The sequence below is a fragment of the Danio rerio genome, chromosome 16 (genome assembly GCF_049306965.1).
Source record: "Danio rerio strain Tuebingen ecotype United States chromosome 16, GRCz12tu, whole genome shotgun sequence".
Classification (NCBI taxonomy): domain Eukaryota; kingdom Metazoa; phylum Chordata; class Actinopteri; order Cypriniformes; family Danionidae; genus Danio; species Danio rerio.
The window spans coordinates 42,417,411-42,435,664 of record NC_133191.1 but is presented as its reverse complement, the minus strand read 5'-3'; the positions used below and the strand labels follow the sequence as shown (position 1 = coordinate 42,435,664).

General features: G+C 39.0%; 1 protein-coding gene across 1 annotated transcript in view; it reads left to right on the top strand.

Moving 5' to 3' along the window:
- The window catches only part of plekho1b (pleckstrin homology domain containing, family O member 1b), a 52,595-nt gene extending 37,467 nt beyond the window's left edge, over window positions 1–15,128 (top strand). Inside the window, exons 5-6 of the mRNA NM_001326535.1 lie at window positions 7,246–7,347; window positions 9,882–15,128. Of these exons, the coding sequence (NP_001313464.1) occupies window positions 7,246–7,347; window positions 9,882–10,568 (789 nt within the window). The 3' untranslated portion in view covers window positions 10,569–15,128. The remainder of the gene's footprint in view (window positions 1–7,245; window positions 7,348–9,881) is intronic.
- Window positions 15,129–18,254: the final 3,126 nt, after the last annotated feature.

The window sequence follows — 18,254 nt, the reverse complement described above, 5'->3', positions numbered from 1 at the left end:
TCAGCTGATCAATTTTTTTATGCAAAGCACAATACGAGGATGCAATTTCAGTCACACAAAGCAACTGAACCTGATCTATTCCATAAAATGTATGAGTTTATGTGTAAGGACATTCAATTAAATTAATTTTAATGTTTGAAATATATGAGGTATACATTTATAAGTACCATATTAGGAACTAAAAAATAAACTATAGGTTTTTTTTTTTTTTTTTTTTACAGTACTTGCATTACTCAATACACAAAATTACAATACACACACTGGCCACTTTATTAGGTACACCTGTTAACGCATATTTCTGATCAGCCAATCACTTGGCAGCAACTCAATGTATTTAGTCATGTAGACATGGTCAAGACGATCTGCTACAGTTCAAACAGAGCATCAGAAAGGGAAAGAAAGGTGATTTAAGTGACTTTGAATGTGACATGGTTGTTGGTGATGTCAGAGAAGAATGGCCAGTCTAGTACAAGCTGATAGAAATACAACAGTAACTCAATTAACTACTAGTTACAACTGAGGTATACAGAAGAGCATCTCTGAACGCACAACACATCGAACCTTGAGGCAGCTGGGCTACAGCAGCAGAAGACCACACCGGGTGCCACTCCTTTCAGCTAGGAACAGGAAATTGAGGCTACAATTCACACAGGCTCACCAACATTGGACAATAGAAGACTGGAAAAACGTTGCCTGGTTTGTTGAGTCTCGATTTCTGCTGCGACATTCGGATGGTAGGGAATGATGGTCAGAATTTGGCCTCAACAACATGAAAGCATGGATCCATCCTGCCTTGTTTCAGAGGTTTAGGCTGGTGGTGGTGGTGGTGTCTATCGACTTTTGGATGAGACGTTAAACCGAGGTCTTGACTCTCTGTGGTCATTAAAAATTCCATGGCACTTCTCGTAAAGAGCAGGAGTGTAACCCCGGTGTCCTGGCCAAAGTCCCTCAACCGGCTTTTACAATAATTTCCTTCCAATCATCCCTATCTTCTGAATTGGCTCTATCACTGTCTCTCCACTCCACCTATAGCTTGTGTGTGGTGGGCGCACTGGCGCCGTTGTCCTGTGGCTGCCGTCGCATCATCCAAGTGGATGCTGCACACTGGTGGTGACCAGTGACCCCCCCACATGATTGTAAAGCGCTTTGGGTGTATGGTCATACACAATAAATGCGCTATATAAATACACATTACATTACATGTTGTGGGGGGTATTTTCTTGGCACCCTTTGGGCCCATTAGTACTAATTGAGCATCATGTCAACGCCACACCCTACCTGAGTATTGTTGCTGATCATGTCCATCCCTTTATTAACACAGTGCATCAGTGCTGCAGTAGAATAACGTGCCATGTCATGAAGCCTGAATCATCTTAGACTGGTTTGACATGATAATGAGTTCACTATACTCAAATGGCCTCCTCAGTCATCAAAGCTCAATCCAATTGAGTTCTTTTGGGATGTGGTGGAATGGGAGATTCACATCATGGATGTGCAGCTGACAAAGCTGCAGTAACTCTATTTTGTCAAAAACATTGAGGAATATTTCCAGTACCTTGTTAAATCAATACCACAAAGCATTAATGCAGTTCTGAAGGTAAAGGGGGTCCAAACCAGCACTAGTACGGTGTACCTAATAAAGTGGCCGGTGTGTGTGTGTGTGTGTGTGTGTATATATATATATATATATATATATATTTGTGTGTGTTTGTGCATATAAATTATTATATTAAAATATTAATTTTAAAATAAACTAAATTATTTATTTGGCGAAGCAGTGGCGCAGTAAGTAGTACTGTTGCCTGACAGCAAGAAGGTCGCTGGTTCGAGCCTCGGCTCAGTTGGCGTTTCTGTGTGGAGTTTGCATGTTCTCTCTGTGTTTGCGTATAAACTTGCTGGATAAGTTGGTGGTGCATTCCGCTGTGGCGACCACGGATTAATAAAGGGACTAAGCCGACAAGAAAATTAATGAACGAATGAATTATTTATTTATAACATTTAAAGGCTTTTTTTCCACTAGACCTTCCTGTTCTTTGAGTATTCACCTAGTAACCATCCAAAACACCATACAGCAACCATAAACAGCCTGAGCACCTGTGTAACTGCATAATGATGCTCGAATTAGCATGGTGGTTGTGGGTATTTATTTGTTTTAATTTAAACTTGACCCAGTGTGCATTTACCTTGCAACCACACACAGCAACCAACATGAACAAAAAGAAGCTCTGAACACTTTTGTAACTGCATAGCAATTTTCAAGCAACCACCCACAACTCCTTAGCAGCACAACATTTTCTTTAAAATAAATGTACTTTAAAATATATATATATAATGATCAGAATCCAGACTGTCATTTACAGATCCTTGGAGAATCTTGTAATCGCCCAACCTCTCTTCCTTCCCTGATCTTCTCAGTTTGTTTGCGCAAGGATTTGCTCGATTTAAAAGCGGGTCTATAATCACACTCGGCACACAGTGGGAGAAAATGAATCACTCCACCAAAAATAGATGGCAGTCACGACTTTCAGCGTTAAAGCAGTTAGATCTGAGCCTAGCTTCACCTTCACCTTCAGCTAACGAACAACATTTAATCTGGTAGAACCGTCCATGCTGTCAGCTTCCTCCAGTTTAACACCGCACATGTTGTGGGAATCCAGCCTGCGACCGAAAACATACACAGGAACGGTTGAGGCAGGCTAAATATGAGAAAGCACACTCAATGTACACTAGAGATTAATTTAAATATATCTGAGAAACTGTGTGCTTTCCTGTTCACATGTGATTGTGGTGTGCTTCAACCCCTACAGCTAGCGGAGTTAAACAGACAGGCATGTTTTCTCATACCACTTGAAATGGAATGAATCAGCACACCACAGCAGCCCAACAGATCTTCCTCAGACCTAGTTTGGTATACAAGTAAAATAGATTATGGGGACTAACAATGGTCAAAAATGTTTAAGTAAACCTTGTGAAGTACATCATTTTACAATACACAGTTGAAAATGGCATAAATAACTATGTGGTAAAGGAATGTGACAAAGGAATGTTAAATTTAAAGGGATAGTTCACCTAAAACGGAAAAAGCTGTTATAATTTAGGCCCCATTTACACTGTCAGGTCTTGATACCCAATTTCGAGTTGTTGCCTACAGTATATCTGATTTTTTTTGCCTGTCAGTTTACACGTTCTTTTAATTGTGACCCATATCTGATTCATGCACTTGCCATACAATTTATGATGTCGCGCATGCGTAAAGGCGGATTCTAGCATCTGCACCACACGAGCCACGATTGGAGAAGAAATTGTCTTGCTTTTAGCTCTGCGAAATATGCGAAGATCACCCAACTTTAAAATGATTTTAAGGCGGAGGCTTGCGCGTATGGTTTATATATGGTGTCCTCTACCATACAGAGGAATTTGTGGGTAAGAGAGAGATCTCAGGTCTTGTGGAAGCAAATTGTGGCGACTGACCACTTTCCTCTTTCGTGTTTTCTCTGTTGTTGATGTTTACCGCATCTGCATCTCAACACGCTTTTCCTTCAACGTCATTAAACCGTGGAGAAGTACCACATTGTCGCAAGTGACGTACAAAACAGAATGCCTCAATAAATCTGATCTGCCTGTTTACATGACAGACGCATTGTCACACATCTGATTTATTTCCACATATGAAGAAGGCCTGAAATCGATCTCTGAATATCCGAATGCATGCATTTTTTTCGTGTTTACACAATGTCATAGAACAGATCCGATCTGTCACATATGAGCAAAATATAAGAATTGAGTTACATGTGACTGGCATGTCAATTGGGCCTTACCCATTACTTGTTCCAGACCTGTTTGAGTTTCTTTCTTCTGTTCAATACAAAAGAAGACATTTTGAAGAATGTTGGAAACCTGTAACAATTGACTTACATAGTATTTATTTTTGCTACTATTGGAGTCGGTAGTTAAAGGTTTTCAGCTTTCTTTAAAATGTCTTGGTTACTGTTCAAGAGAAGAAAGAATTTTTTTTCTTTTTGCTTGCGTTTTTCGATGACAGTTAACGCCTCGTGACTAAAAAAAGGGCACTAATGTGACCATACATACCAATGAACAAAACGGCAGGTGAAAAATCAGCATTTTTAAAAGGCGCTGCTCTCATTTTTTTTGTTCCGTTTCGTTCTGTTTTTTCGTTCATTCGATTTTTTTTTTGTTTTAACACACTGCATCAAAAACTTCTCCACCAATTAGACTGACACTTTTGTTCACGTGTCTGGAGCTGCTGAAGTTATAGTAAACACCACTTGGAGCCACTCAAGCACAAAACTACCGAGGTGATCCCAGTTTCTTTTCATTCAATGAAGAAAAATCACACAAAGAGGCAAGATTTGGGTCCACTGTCAAAGGTACTGAGATGTATCTGTTTCTGTTGGAACGACTGGATTTCACATTTAAATTTTGCTAAGGGTTACTGTCAGAAATTTCAGGAAACCAGTCAGGCAATAAATTTACTCAGGTTTCCTTCCAATTGAAGGTGTTTACTAAATTCTCATGTTGTATATCAATAAACCCCGGTAAAAAAACTGCTGCTTCTTTCTTTCTTTGCATCTCGTAATATAACTTAAAACAGTCTAATAAAGGCAGAGCAAACCATCACAAACAGGAGTAGGGGTGGAATCAGCGGATGTACAACTAAACATATCAACATCAACAACTCTACATGTATTTGAGCACTATTAATAAATTGTATTAAATCAAATTATGGCTCTTACACTAAGCCAAAGTTAATGCGACTCCAGTTGACAAGCTTTCGATTGCATTTGACAATGATTTATGTTTTATATGTAATGTCAACACGCATGTGCAGACTATTCTGAAGGGTTGCAGAATTGAAACCATAGGATGTGCAAGGTGATCAGCCACTGACTCGCATATGTCTGTAAGATGGGCAAGTGTGCTAAAAAAAGTGCAAACACATAAATTAAAAGTCTGATCAATTTTAGCTTTTAAAAAAATATATATACAATAATAATAATAAAAAAAAATTAAGATCATCCAATTCTTTTTGTGATCAGGCTGGTTTGGTTTTTGCAAATACCATGTCAGAGCACTGCTTATTCAGTGCCAAGCTCTGCTGCATGTTTAAAGTGTGAGAAATGTGTAGGCAGGTTTAGTAACCAGACTTAGGGAATATGTATTCTCCAGCTACAAGCAACATGATACACAAATATATACTATATTTTTCAAAAGTGCACTAGCAACCGTGTTAGTGCGCCCACGTTTTATACATGAGGTACTGGTTTGAATCAAACTTTGAAGGGGCGAAAGTTGAACCAGTGGGTTACATTGGTGCCATGACCCAGATGAGAGTGAGGTTTAAGGTGGTGAGTCTAATAGAGAATCGGAATGTGTCGCAACAGTGCAATATATTCTGGGTATTTAGGGCAAGGGTGCCTGATTCCTATTGATCTCTATTGATTTAGTGTATCATATATAAACTAATCAGCAATCAATTGTACGTGGTTGCGCTACAAATCATCTTTGCAACTGTTTACTTGTGGCAGCTCGTTGATACCCTGTCAGTTACAGACAAACCTTTTTCATCTATTTGAGTGTTACGAAATGCCTATTATCTGCTTCTCAGACACACCAAGACAGTTTTTAAAGGTATATACGCATTAGTCCATTTCAATCAGAGTGTTTTTTTTCTGTTGTGATTTTTATTGATTTACATTGTGCGCTCCACGTAGATTCCCGAGCTGTACGGTAGCCTGCTACTAATAGTTATGCAAATGAATCTGGCCTGAAGTGGCTCACACGTGACTGGCACATGAGGTTGAAGTCTTTAGCATCCTTATAGTTTCATGTTGTACACTATCTGACATACATACCTAAAGTCTTGTCGGCGATCCTAGTTCTAAAAAAGCTGAATTCTAGAAGCAACAAAAAATTACTTGACTTTTAGTTGATCATTAAGAAAAGTGGCAGAAGGTTGATTTTTCCAATGAATCATCTGTTGAACTGCATCCCAATCATCACAAAAACTGCACAAGACCTATTGGAACCTACATGGACCTAAGATTCTAACAGAAATCAGTAAAGTTTGGTGAAGGAAAAATCATGGTTTGGGGTTCATTCAGTATGGGGGCGTGCGAGAGAACTGCAGAGTGGATAGCAACTTCAACAGCCTGAGGTATCAAGACATTTGTGCTGCTCATTACATTACAAACCACAGGAGAGAGCAAATTCTTCAGCAGGATAGCGCACCTTCTCAAACTTCAGCCTCCACATCAAAGTTACATCAAGGAAGGTCAAGGTGCTTCAGGTTTGGCCAGCCCAGTCACCAGACATGAACATTATAGAGCATGTCTGGGGTAAAATGAAGGAGGAGGCATTGAATATGAATTCAAAGAATCTTGATAAACTCAGAGAGTCCTGCGAGAAAGCTTTCTTTGCCATTCCAGATGACTTTATTAATCAGTGATTTGAGTCATTGCAGAGATGTATGGATGCAGTCCTCCAAGCTCATGGGAGTCATACACAATATTAACTCTTTTTCCACTGCACCATGACTTTATATTCTGTAATTTACATCATTTCTGTTTAGTGACAAGACTTTTGTCTTCACAAAGTCAGACCCTACTGTCCTAATTAAATCATTAAAAATCAAGGCATGATCATTTATTTTGGCAAAATAAGCGTGATCTAGAGGCCTTTGACTTTCATATAAGCCACTTCTGATACCAAATGAGCAACTAAAAGTCAAGTTATTATTTGTTGTTCCTAAAACTTGGATAGGCGACAAGAGTTTTGTCAGGTAGTGTAGATGTATTCGCACATGGAGAGGTGGGAGCAGAACCAGAGGACTTACATAAACAAACGCTTTGTGTAGCAGCCCTCCCTTAGCCCATAAACCCTTGGAAAACATTGTAAGCTTAGCCATACACTTCTGGCCAGCAAACAAGCATTACAGTTTAAGCTTTCTAGTAAACAACAGTCTCTGCTCACACATATGATGAATCATATTATTTTTCCGCCGTAACAAATTCTCAGATTATTTCCTCTAGCTTGTACAGCCATCTTTGCGTAGATCTGCTTGCATGTTCATAATAAACAAATAATACACAGACTCATTGATTGGCCAATCGATATAGCACTCCTGCTCCTGTAGGCTGGTGTGAAACATGTAGCTGTTAATAGTTTCCATGTGACCGAGTTGTTCAGTTGGGCTTCATTGCAGCTCTCTTTGTTCGACCCCTTTAGGTGACGGTGGAAGAGGACAGCTTGTTGGCCCATCCGACGCGTGACAGAGCTAAAATACCCCACACTCGCCGTCTGCCCACCCGCGGGCACCTCATGGCCGTGGTAAGCAGTCCATTTGCTCTGGATGTCAACTCATTACATGTGAAAGGCTTGTTGGGAAATGGGAAAGGACTGAAATAATACATTCAAAAGAGTCCTAGAAAATACTCTCATTCTTTCATACTTCACTTTGAAGACAATTTAGGTTTCTAAGGGTTTCGTTTTTAATAGGGATGCATGACATTTATCAGTCAGAAAAATTATCGGGCAATATGAGTAAAAGTTACATCATTTTTATTTCTTCTAAAAATAAATAAATAAATAAAACCCAATAACAATATTTGTTAAAGTGCACTTGCTGGAAAGATCAACAAATCAGTCTGACCCATCCAGGAATTATCCAGATTTCCAGTGCAATTGACTGCTTTTGTCATAATCTGTAAGCAAGTCTCCATCGGCCTGAACATGTTTCTTTTCAGCGAAAAACAGTGCCATTGCTATCTTCAGCTTGGACTTGTAAAAGTTTTGAATGAAAAGAGAAAGAGAATTGATTGTGAAAAAGCAGAGGCTACGTTGTTAAACTAAATCATTTATGACAGATCTCAAATACGCCATACATAATTTTAAGGAGGCACTTTTTTGAGACTATTACTACTTACATTTTTTCTAAGTTGATAAATGTCAATACATTTTATTTACGCATTTGACAAGTATGTGACTGAGTTTATATGCCTAATTCTAATATTAGTTTTAGTAGTTATTTCTAAATAGTAGTATTAGTAATTATTAGGGGTGTAACGGTTCACAAAAATCATGGTTCAGTTCGATACGACACAGTGGTGTCACGGTTCGGTGTGTTTATGATACAGCAAAAAAAGAAAAAAGACAGAGGATTTATCTGATTTTAATTTTGTAATGTATTAAAACTAACATAAAAGTGTGATCTTGTTTTTTTTCTTTTACTTTAAACAGTGATAGAGCTATACTTCTGGGGTTTCTGCTTAGCAGCAAATAAAACAAATCCTTCTTTATATTCAAAACCAAAAAGCTTCCTATAAAAAATAAATATAACAGTGTACATGAGTTGATATGCTCAAATATTACCTCTAAAATAGCTTGCTGTCATAGCAGATTTTATTGTTTTTTTTCCACCACTGTCTTGGTGGAATCTGAAGAGTAGGGCTGGGTATCGTTTGGGTTTTTTTCGATACCGGTGCTAAATCGATACTTTTAAAATGATCCCTGAACCGATACCTTTTTAGCCACAAAATTATGGTGGATGACCCTAGAAAAATCTTTTATTTGACAAAATCTTTAAAAAAATTATTTTAATAGAAAAATATAATTTAAGTTTCAAGTAAACATCAATTCATATATTGTATATTTGAAATACGTTAATTTACTTCCTTTGATCATTTGTTGGTTAGCATGAATTTAAGATTTGCAATATGAAATAACATTCGCTTGCTACTAAACTGTGGGGGGCGGGAAAGGGCCACATACTTTTGGGAGCACATTTTAACTTGTATATCACAAAATACTTAAAAAAAATAATTCAAAGTCATTTATTTCATGCATTACTCTGCAGTCTTCATAAACAAGATAATTAAATAAGTTAAACTCAAAATAATCTTCCTTGTTAATTTACTTGACAATTTGTACTGGTGTAGGATAACATTTCTAACATTCAAGTACATGGTACATTGTTGCACCTGTAAACTTTAACAGACAGGCCTACAGTTGAAATCAATTTATTTTGCCCTCCCATTCATTTAAAATAATGTTTCTGAAAATTTTAACAGTGTTTCCTAAAAAATATTTTTTCTGGAGTCATAATAATTCATATTTCTTATTGTTTATTTAGTGAATAAAATCAGTTTTAAATAATAATAATAAATTCTTGGGATTTTTAACGACCACAGAAAGCCATGACCTCAGTTTAACGTCTCATCCGAAAGACTGTACTCACTGAGCAGTAGAGTCCCCATCAATATACCGGGGCGTTAGAGCCCACACAGACCACAGGTTCAGCTCCCCCTGCTGGCCTCTTCCAACAGCAACCTAGCTTTTCCATGTGGTCTCCCATCCAGGAACTGATCGAGTGCAGCCTTGCTTAGCTTCAGTTGGCGACCATGTGAGAGTTGCAGAGAGCTAGCTAGTTTAATTAACATGGTCAATGCAGTATAACATTGCTACAATTTCAAGTAGCCAGTGCTCCACATTTAGACTTTTAACCGAAGACTAATTTGCAGTCCATAGTCCCTGGTCCCATTTATATCTAATAATAAGTCAGTACAAAAATCTTTAAAATATCTTCAAGTAGTGAGGACTGAGGTTCACTATAGTTTAGCCAGAGGTGCTAAAATATCAGTTTATATTTGTATGGGTGCACAAACAGTACATTATATGAACATTGTACTTAGTGATTAACTGTATTTATATTGGAATTGGTCTTAATTATCAGTTATTGGTGTGGGTTTAAATCTTTCATATCATGCATCTCTAATTTTTAAGCTTACCATATCACACTAGTAGGTTTGATTTCTACATTAAACCTTCCAAAAGACCCCTGTCTTAATTCTCATCAACCTTTTCAGGCTTCTACCACAAACTCAGACGGCATGTTGACGCTGGACCTCATCCAGGAGGAGGACGTCCCAGCAGAACAGGGTCAGGCCTCTGGTGAGGATACTGTGGATAAAGCCTCATCTCAGCGTTCCCCAGATTCCCAACCCTCCAACACGGACACCTCCAAGCTGTCATGCTCCAACGAGATTGCAGGAAAGTCCCAAAGCCTGCCGCGGAAAAGCGAAAGCGCCTTCGACTGGTCGGAGAACCACCGGACGCCACAGCTCCGCAAAAAACCAACAACATCTGAGAAGAACCGCTGTGCCTCCATGGACGAGATTCTAACGCACTGCGAGGCACGAGCTCTTCCTCACTGCTCCACGTCTGCACCCGTGCAGCCCATCAGCCAGCTCCAGGACCTCATCACACTGAAGCTGGAGAGAACTCAGGAGCTGCTGACCGAGGTGCGGGCGCAGGGCAAAGGAAAGGGCTCTCCGGCTGGGAAGAGCTCCAGTCCTGAGGGCAAGCGGAAAGAGGCCGAGCGGCTCCTAGAAGAGGCCGCATCTACATGGGGTCAGGCTCGGGACGTCTTGGAGGAAGTGAAAGAACTCCGAGCTTTATACAAGCAGCTTGACTCTTCTGCCACAATCAGTCCAACACAGAACGGCAAACTGAACAGCCCTCAACAAGCCAACCACCGAAAAAGCATGATGTGAGGTCATCTTTCAATGCACTCTTCCTGCTTTAGCATTGCTGGAATCAACGAACACCATGAGCTTTACCTGTATGTACGAATTGTTCAAGGGCAAATCTAGTTTCTTCCACTCCCTTATATCAACAGAAATCCAAGGGCCGGTGGGTTTTTACGCAAACACAAACTGTTGCGCTATATCGGTTTTCACAGTGGTGTCAACGGGGGACTGTAAAAGCTTCAGGGTGAGAAACAGCAGATGGCGGTTGTCATCACCAGTCTTTCGCAATGTGAATGTTTTCATAATACACTGGAGGAGCTTAGTTTAGATCTGGCCAGGTCTGTTTTACTCCATGGGTCATTTTTGTATGTAGTAATAATAATAATAACTCCCAGCACACTTGCTCTACTGTTAACACAATCCAAGCTCATAATAAGATGCAATCAGCCAAAGGCGGATTGGCGGAAAGGCTCACGGAAAGAGCACTCGTCACATGGGCTCTTAATAGTGAACAAAGCCATTGAACATGAACACAGATGACGTCTGGTGCCAGTGTTGAAGAAACAGCTGCCATTAAAGACGAGGCTCCATGCAGTAAAGGAAAGGATGAATAATAATTAAACATTTGCACTATATGGAGAATGCTGTAAAACGAGAGTGACACTGGCAAGCTATCTTTTCAAACCTAAGAGGCAGAACAGACAATCTACTGTAGGGAAATATGGGTCGTGTAGCTCAAAGTCTTTACACCTAAGTGGTATTTCCGAAAAAAAATGTTGGTATCTTTGGAAATCAAAAGCTGCCTTAGAGTATTTTCAAAAGGGCACATGCAAACTGCATTTTAAACTCTGCAAAGTCTCTGAATGAACGCTTGTATGTTTCAATTTTCAGAAATTTGCCTACAAGTTGCCTGCACCGCGAGAGATGCTTTTAAAGCAGGATTTTATTATCGCTTGCGCTTTGCTTTGCAGGCTTTTTTTTGTCTTTGGGGGAACTATGCAAGGTTGCATGGGAGAATCTCATGAAACTTGTCAAGAGCATTTCACAGAATTTTTTTTACAAAGAACAGAATCTATATTTCCTTAGGAAGTAAATGCAGGAATTTTATTTTTTTGCATATGTATTTTTTTATTTTACGCCATTTGTTATGGACATTTAGGCCCAATCCCAATTCTACCCCTAATAGGGCTGTGCGATTTGGGGAAAATATCTAACTGCGATTTTACTACAGATTTTGTGATTGCGATTTAATTTTATAATCAAGATTCGGCTCAATAATATCTATCGTTGCTCCTTACTGCAGTGAGTGGTAGTTAAAAACAGAAAATGAAAACATATAATCTTACGCCAACATTTACTTCAAAAGTTCACACTTAGCTGATGATTGATTATAAAGCTTGTTTGTCATGCTGTCCTGGGAGAGACCCCTGAGCTCATGAGCTCCTCGAACCCGGGGCTCCCATCCTGTTTGCAGGGCGAGAGGGGAGTTTGAGCTCAGGTAGATCTCCAGAACTCCCCTGCTGTCGTAGCTAATGAACAGATAGTGATTGCTCTTAAGAGATAACTACTTACTAGGAGCATTTGGATTAGTCAATTAACTCAAGTTGCATGTTTTTGGATGGTGGGAGGAAACCGGGAACCCCAGGGCAACCCACATAAGCGTGTGGGGAGACTTGTAACCCCGCACAGAAATGCACAGCTGGCTTGGTAAGAACTAGAACCAGTGACGTTCTTGCTGTGAGGCAACAGTGCTAACCGCTGGGCCACCATGCCACCCATCTAGGAAAGGAGGAGGAGTAGGGGTGGAAAGGAGGATTCTTCATAACGAAGATGGCTGTTATATGGACATTAGGGTATTTCAATCGTCTAATTGGTAAATCATAAATTGAATAATGCAGGACCAGCTGTAAGCAATCATAAACATATGATCCTCTCGAAATTAGTTTATAAATAAACTTTACTAGATCGAGTGTGACTAGCAATACTATCAGTTGATTTTTTAGCAAGACACTCCTCATATACCTATACGCATCTGTGGTGCTTTTTTAAACCACAATATTCCATATTACTGACGTGTGTTTTTTCTTTGATATGAATTCGTCTGTTAATACTTCTGAAGCGGTAAACACCATCATCCCACTTGTTTTTATTATTGTGGGTGTTCCATTTAGTGCGGTTGCGCAATTTTGATTGGGCAGAATGAATGTGTCCTCACTCAATTGGCTAGTAAGACTGTCACACACAGATGGCAGTCACGCTTTTGCTCTGGGCAGGAGAAATTAAATACATATATATTTCAAATCGCAGCATCTTGTGATTAGCAAATTGCCAAATTTCAGATTGCATTGCGATTAATCATGCAAGTTTTGCGCATTCACGTGAAGGGGTCGGGGTGTCCCAATTCTCTTTATCTTGAAGGCGTAGGGCTAAGGGGAAGGGTTAGAAATCCCTTAAAACAGAGATTTTTCAGGACCACACTATAAACCAAGGAGTACGAACATTTCCCAGAATATCTATAACGACAGCATGGCTGCACACGGACGTCAGGAGATGCACAAATTAGTATTTTTGTCATTATTAAATTTTTCTACAACAAACAGGCATATGTGTTAATACATTCATAACTGCGTTTGTGTTTTACTGTCATGCTTTGAAAAAAACTGCTAAAATAAAAACAGCTAACATAAAAACCCATCTATAATCCCTAATAATAACTCCTGTATAGTAGTCCAGCAACATTCTGTCACTCGATGACACTTAAATACTCTGTCAGAAAAGTCTATTGGCTGGGAATGAGCTTTTTACAGTGTCTGCTATAATCTTAATGTTGTTTTCGTGTATTTACATTAATGAATATGATCACGGTGTAAATGCACAGTACAGTTACATCTTTTTGCCACATTATATCGATATAATAACATGGTATCGTTGCCTTCGGTGATTTCCTAACATAATAAACACCAAAAACATAACACAACTTTAATAACTACAGCAGTCGCCATCATCAATGTCATATGTAGTACGAGCTCCCTATGACATATGATGACGTGTGCAGGTGTAGTGGTGTCCCATTTCTTAGGGGTAAACTTTGAAGCCCTTCCCTTCACACTCTGTTTCAAGAGCCAAGGGGAAGGGGTACAAAAATAGAATATGGATTGGGCCCTAATGATAATGGTCATGCAGAATTCAGTTTCTTTATGCAGTTCGGGCAGTAAAATGTGGCATGCTTTCATGAGATTCCCCCACAAAAATGAGCTTGAAATAACCCACAGGAATCAGGAGTTACTGGCAGTGTGCAGTACGCTATTGCATTCAACAACCAAAGGGTACGTCTTGCCAGTATAAAAACCACCTTGTTTTACAGTTAGTAGCTAAATAATGTGTTTGCACAATTCTATTGGTACAGGTCAACCTGTTCTGTTACGAAGACTTGATTAAAAAAACAGTGTTATATTTTTTGTACATTTTATTGTAAAGTGCTTTTTTTGTTTTTGTAGAGAAAGACTTTGAGGAGAGTTTTTGCTTTTAAAACGTTTGACTTCCCTGAAAACACAACTGGACACTTCCTCGCTTCTGGAAAGTACATTTACGCTTCCAAAGGTAATAAAGCACAAAGACGGTCATTTTGTTTAAGTACAGGTGAACGCTTTAAATGTCATTCATTACCCCTCTCATTTGAAATTCTATTGTCTCGCATTATCGCCACGCAGATGCCAAAGGTTTCCTGTACCTCGCACGTTCTTATCTGAAACACAGCGCTGCAGTTGTGGGATCTTTTCAGGTTTAATCAGATGAATTGCTTTTGTTTGGTCAGCTGCTGGTGTTATGATCTGATTTTTCTGACAGCGCCAGCGGAAGGTGAATCGAATTACCCGAGCATCTGTCAGGTATTAGATTACATAAACCCAATCTTTCCCACAGGAGAACAGAAACAAAAGCCAAACTACACCTGTACTTCAGCAGTTGTGCTCATTTACGACATGTTTACTTCATGTTGACTTTGTGATTGCTTAGAGATGACGCTTCCTTCACGCTTTTACTTTTGAGCTATTTATGTATGCCATACGATTGTTCATCCGCTCTTTTTGTCGTTTGATAAAATGTGAATGAAGAGGAAAATCTCTCTGTGTTATTGTGGTCAGACTAGTTATTTTGCATAGGGACGTTTCATTTGTGAGCTAGTGCGTCACACTGCCACTGGCGCACACAAAAAAAGGCTTATGTAATCAGAAAGGAACAAACAATTGATTGTACCATCGAGTCGGCCATTGAAAACCTGAATGTTTTCAGCATTTTTTCAATTCCGTTCTACATAAACACATGCAATCTCTCAGATGGACGCTTCATTACAAGCTGCTGGTCAACAACTCAGATACTCGTTTTCGAATCATGTTCAGATGGACGGTTGTAAAAATCTCTGTGTACATTATTTCACATTCTGTAGCTAATTGTAAATGGTGGTCGGTTTTTGAAGAGCAGAAACCTGTATGTGGCTATTTGTAAGCTCAGGACAGGAGAATCTCTGATGTACTTGAGACACAACCACTTGTGCAATTAAAGTGATCCTCATTTGACCTCCCTGAATTCCGTGTCTTCATATGTTTACTGCAAAATTAAAACAAAAATAACTTGTTTGTGTACATTCATTTTCCTTTAGCTTAGTCCCTTTATTCATCAGGGGTCGCCACAGCGTCTCTGGGCAGGAGAAATTAAATACATATATATTTCAAATCGCAGCATCTTGTGATTAGCAAATTGCCAAATTTCAGATTGCATTGCGATTAATCATGCAAGTTTTGCGCATTCACGTGAAGGGGTCGGGGTGTCCCAATTCTCTTTATCTTGAAGGCGTAGGGCTAAGGGGAAGGGTTAGAAATCCCTTAAAACAGAGATTTTTCAGGACCACACTATAAACCAAGGAGTACGAACATTTCCCAGAATATCTATAACGACAGCATGGCTGCACACGGACGTCAGGAGATGCACAAATTAGTATTTTTGTCATTATTAAATTTTTCTACAACAAACAGGCATATGTGTTAATACATTCATAACTGCGTTTGTGTTTTACTGTCATGCTTTGAAAAAAACTGCTAAAATAAAAACAGCTAACATAAAAACCCATCTATAATCCCTAATAATAACTCCTGTATAGTAGTCCAGCAACATTCTGTCACTCGATGACACTTAAATACTCTGTCAGAAAAGTCTATTGGCTGGGAATGAGCTTTTTACAGTGTCTGCTATAATCTTAATGTTGTTTTCGTGTATTTACATTAATGAATATGATCACGGTGTAAATGCACAGTACAGTTACATCTTTTTGCCACATTATATCGATATAATAACATGGTATCGTTGCCTTCGGTGATTTCCTAACATAATAAACACCAAAAACATAACACAACTTTAATAACTACAGCAGTCGCCATCATCAATGTCATATGTAGTACGAGCTCCCTATGACATATGATGACGTGTGCAGGTGTAGTGGTGTCCCATTTCTTAGGGGTAAACTTTGAAGCCCTTCCCTTCACACTCTGTTTCAAGAGCCAAGGGGAAGGGGTACAAAAATAGAATATGGATTGGGCCCTAATGATAATGGTCATGCAGAATTCAGTTTCTTTATGCAGTTCGGGCAGTAAAATGTGGCATGCTTTCATGAGATTCCCCCACAAAAATGAGCTTGAAATAACCCACAGGAATCAGGAGTTACTGGCAGTGTGCAGTACGCTATTGCATTCAACAACCAAAGGGTACGTCTTGCCAGTATAAAAACCACCTTGTTTTACAGTTAGTAGCTAAATAATGTGTTTGCACAATTCTATTGGTACAGGTCAACCTGTTCTGTTACGAAGACTTGATTAAAAAAACAGTGTTATATTTTTTGTACATTTTATTGTAAAGTGCTTTTTTTGTTTTTGTAGAGAAAGACTTTGAGGAGAGTTTTTGCTTTTAAAACGTTTGACTTCCCTGAAAACACAACTGGACACTTCCTCGCTTCTGGAAAGTACATTTACGCTTCCAAAGGTAATAAAGCACAAAGACGGTCATTTTGTTTAAGTACAGGTGAACGCTTTAAATGTCATTCATTACCCCTCTCATTTGAAATTCTATTGTCTCGCATTATCGCCACGCAGATGCCAAAGGTTTCCTGTACCTCGCACGTTCTTATCTGAAACACAGCGCTGCAGTTGTGGGATCTTTTCAGGTTTAATCAGATGAATTGCTTTTGTTTGGTCAGCTGCTGGTGTTATGATCTGATTTTTCTGACAGCGCCAGCGGAAGGTGAATCGAATTACCCGAGCATCTGTCAGGTATTAGATTACATAAACCCAATCTTTCCCACAGGAGAACAGAAACAAAAGCCAAACTACACCTGTACTTCAGCAGTTGTGCTCATTTACGACATGTTTACTTCATGTTGACTTTGTGATTGCTTAGAGATGACGCTTCCTTCACGCTTTTACTTTTGAGCTATTTATGTATGCCATACGATTGTTCATCCGCTCTTTTTGTCGTTTGATAAAATGTGAATGAAGAGGAAAATCTCTCTGTGTTATTGTGGTCAGACTAGTTATTTTGCATAGGGACGTTTCATTTGTGAGCTAGTGCGTCACACTGCCACTGGCGCACACAAAAAAAGGCTTATGTAATCAGAAAGGAACAAACAATTGATTGTACCATCGAGTCGGCCATTGAAAACCTGAATGTTTTCAGCATTTTTTCAATTCCGTTCTACATAAACACATGCAATCTCTCAGATGGACGCTTCATTACAAGCTGCTGGTCAACAACTCAGATACTCGTTTTCGAATCATGTTCAGATGGACGGTTGTAAAAATCTCTGTGTACATTATTTCACATTCTGTAGCTAATTGTAAATGGTGGTCGGTTTTTGAAGAGCAGAAACCTGTATGTGGCTATTTGTAAGCTCAGGACAGGAGAATCTCTGATGTACTTGAGACACAACCACTTGTGCAATTAAAGTGATCCTCATTTGACCTCCCTGAATTCCGTGTCTTCATATGTTTACTGCAAAATTAAAACAAAAATAACTTGTTTGTGTACATTCATTTTCCTTTAGCTTAGTCCCTTTATTCATCAGGGGTCGCCACAGCGTAGTGAACCGTCAACTTATCCAGCATATGTTTTACGCAGCGTATGCCCTTCCAGCTGCAGCCCAGTACTGGGAAACATCCAAATACACTCATTCTTTACAGACAATTTAGTTTATTCAATTCACTTATAGCGCATTTCTTGGGACTGTGGGGGGAAATCGAAGCACCCGGGAGAAACCCATGCGAACACAGGGAGAACATGCAAACTCCACACAAAAATACCAACTGATCCAGCCGGTACTTGAACCAGCAACCTTCTTGCTGTGAGGCAACAGTGCTAACCATTGCGCCATCGTGTTTAATTTAAACAAACCAACTAAATTTAGTAATGTTCAACTTCATTTGTTTGTTTAAATTCAGCCCAAATGAATTGTTTTCAACCATTTAACTTAAAAATTTGAGTAAATCCATGGAATAATCTTTAACTATTTTTTTCAGTGTATACAACAAAACTTTAAATGGCAATGACTGCAATGAAATATAAAAATTATATATTTATTCTTTTTAAATTTTCCAATGAAGACAATTAAAAAGGCAAATTTACAAAAAATTTTTAAGGAAAATGTTAATTTCATACTGTTTATCTCAA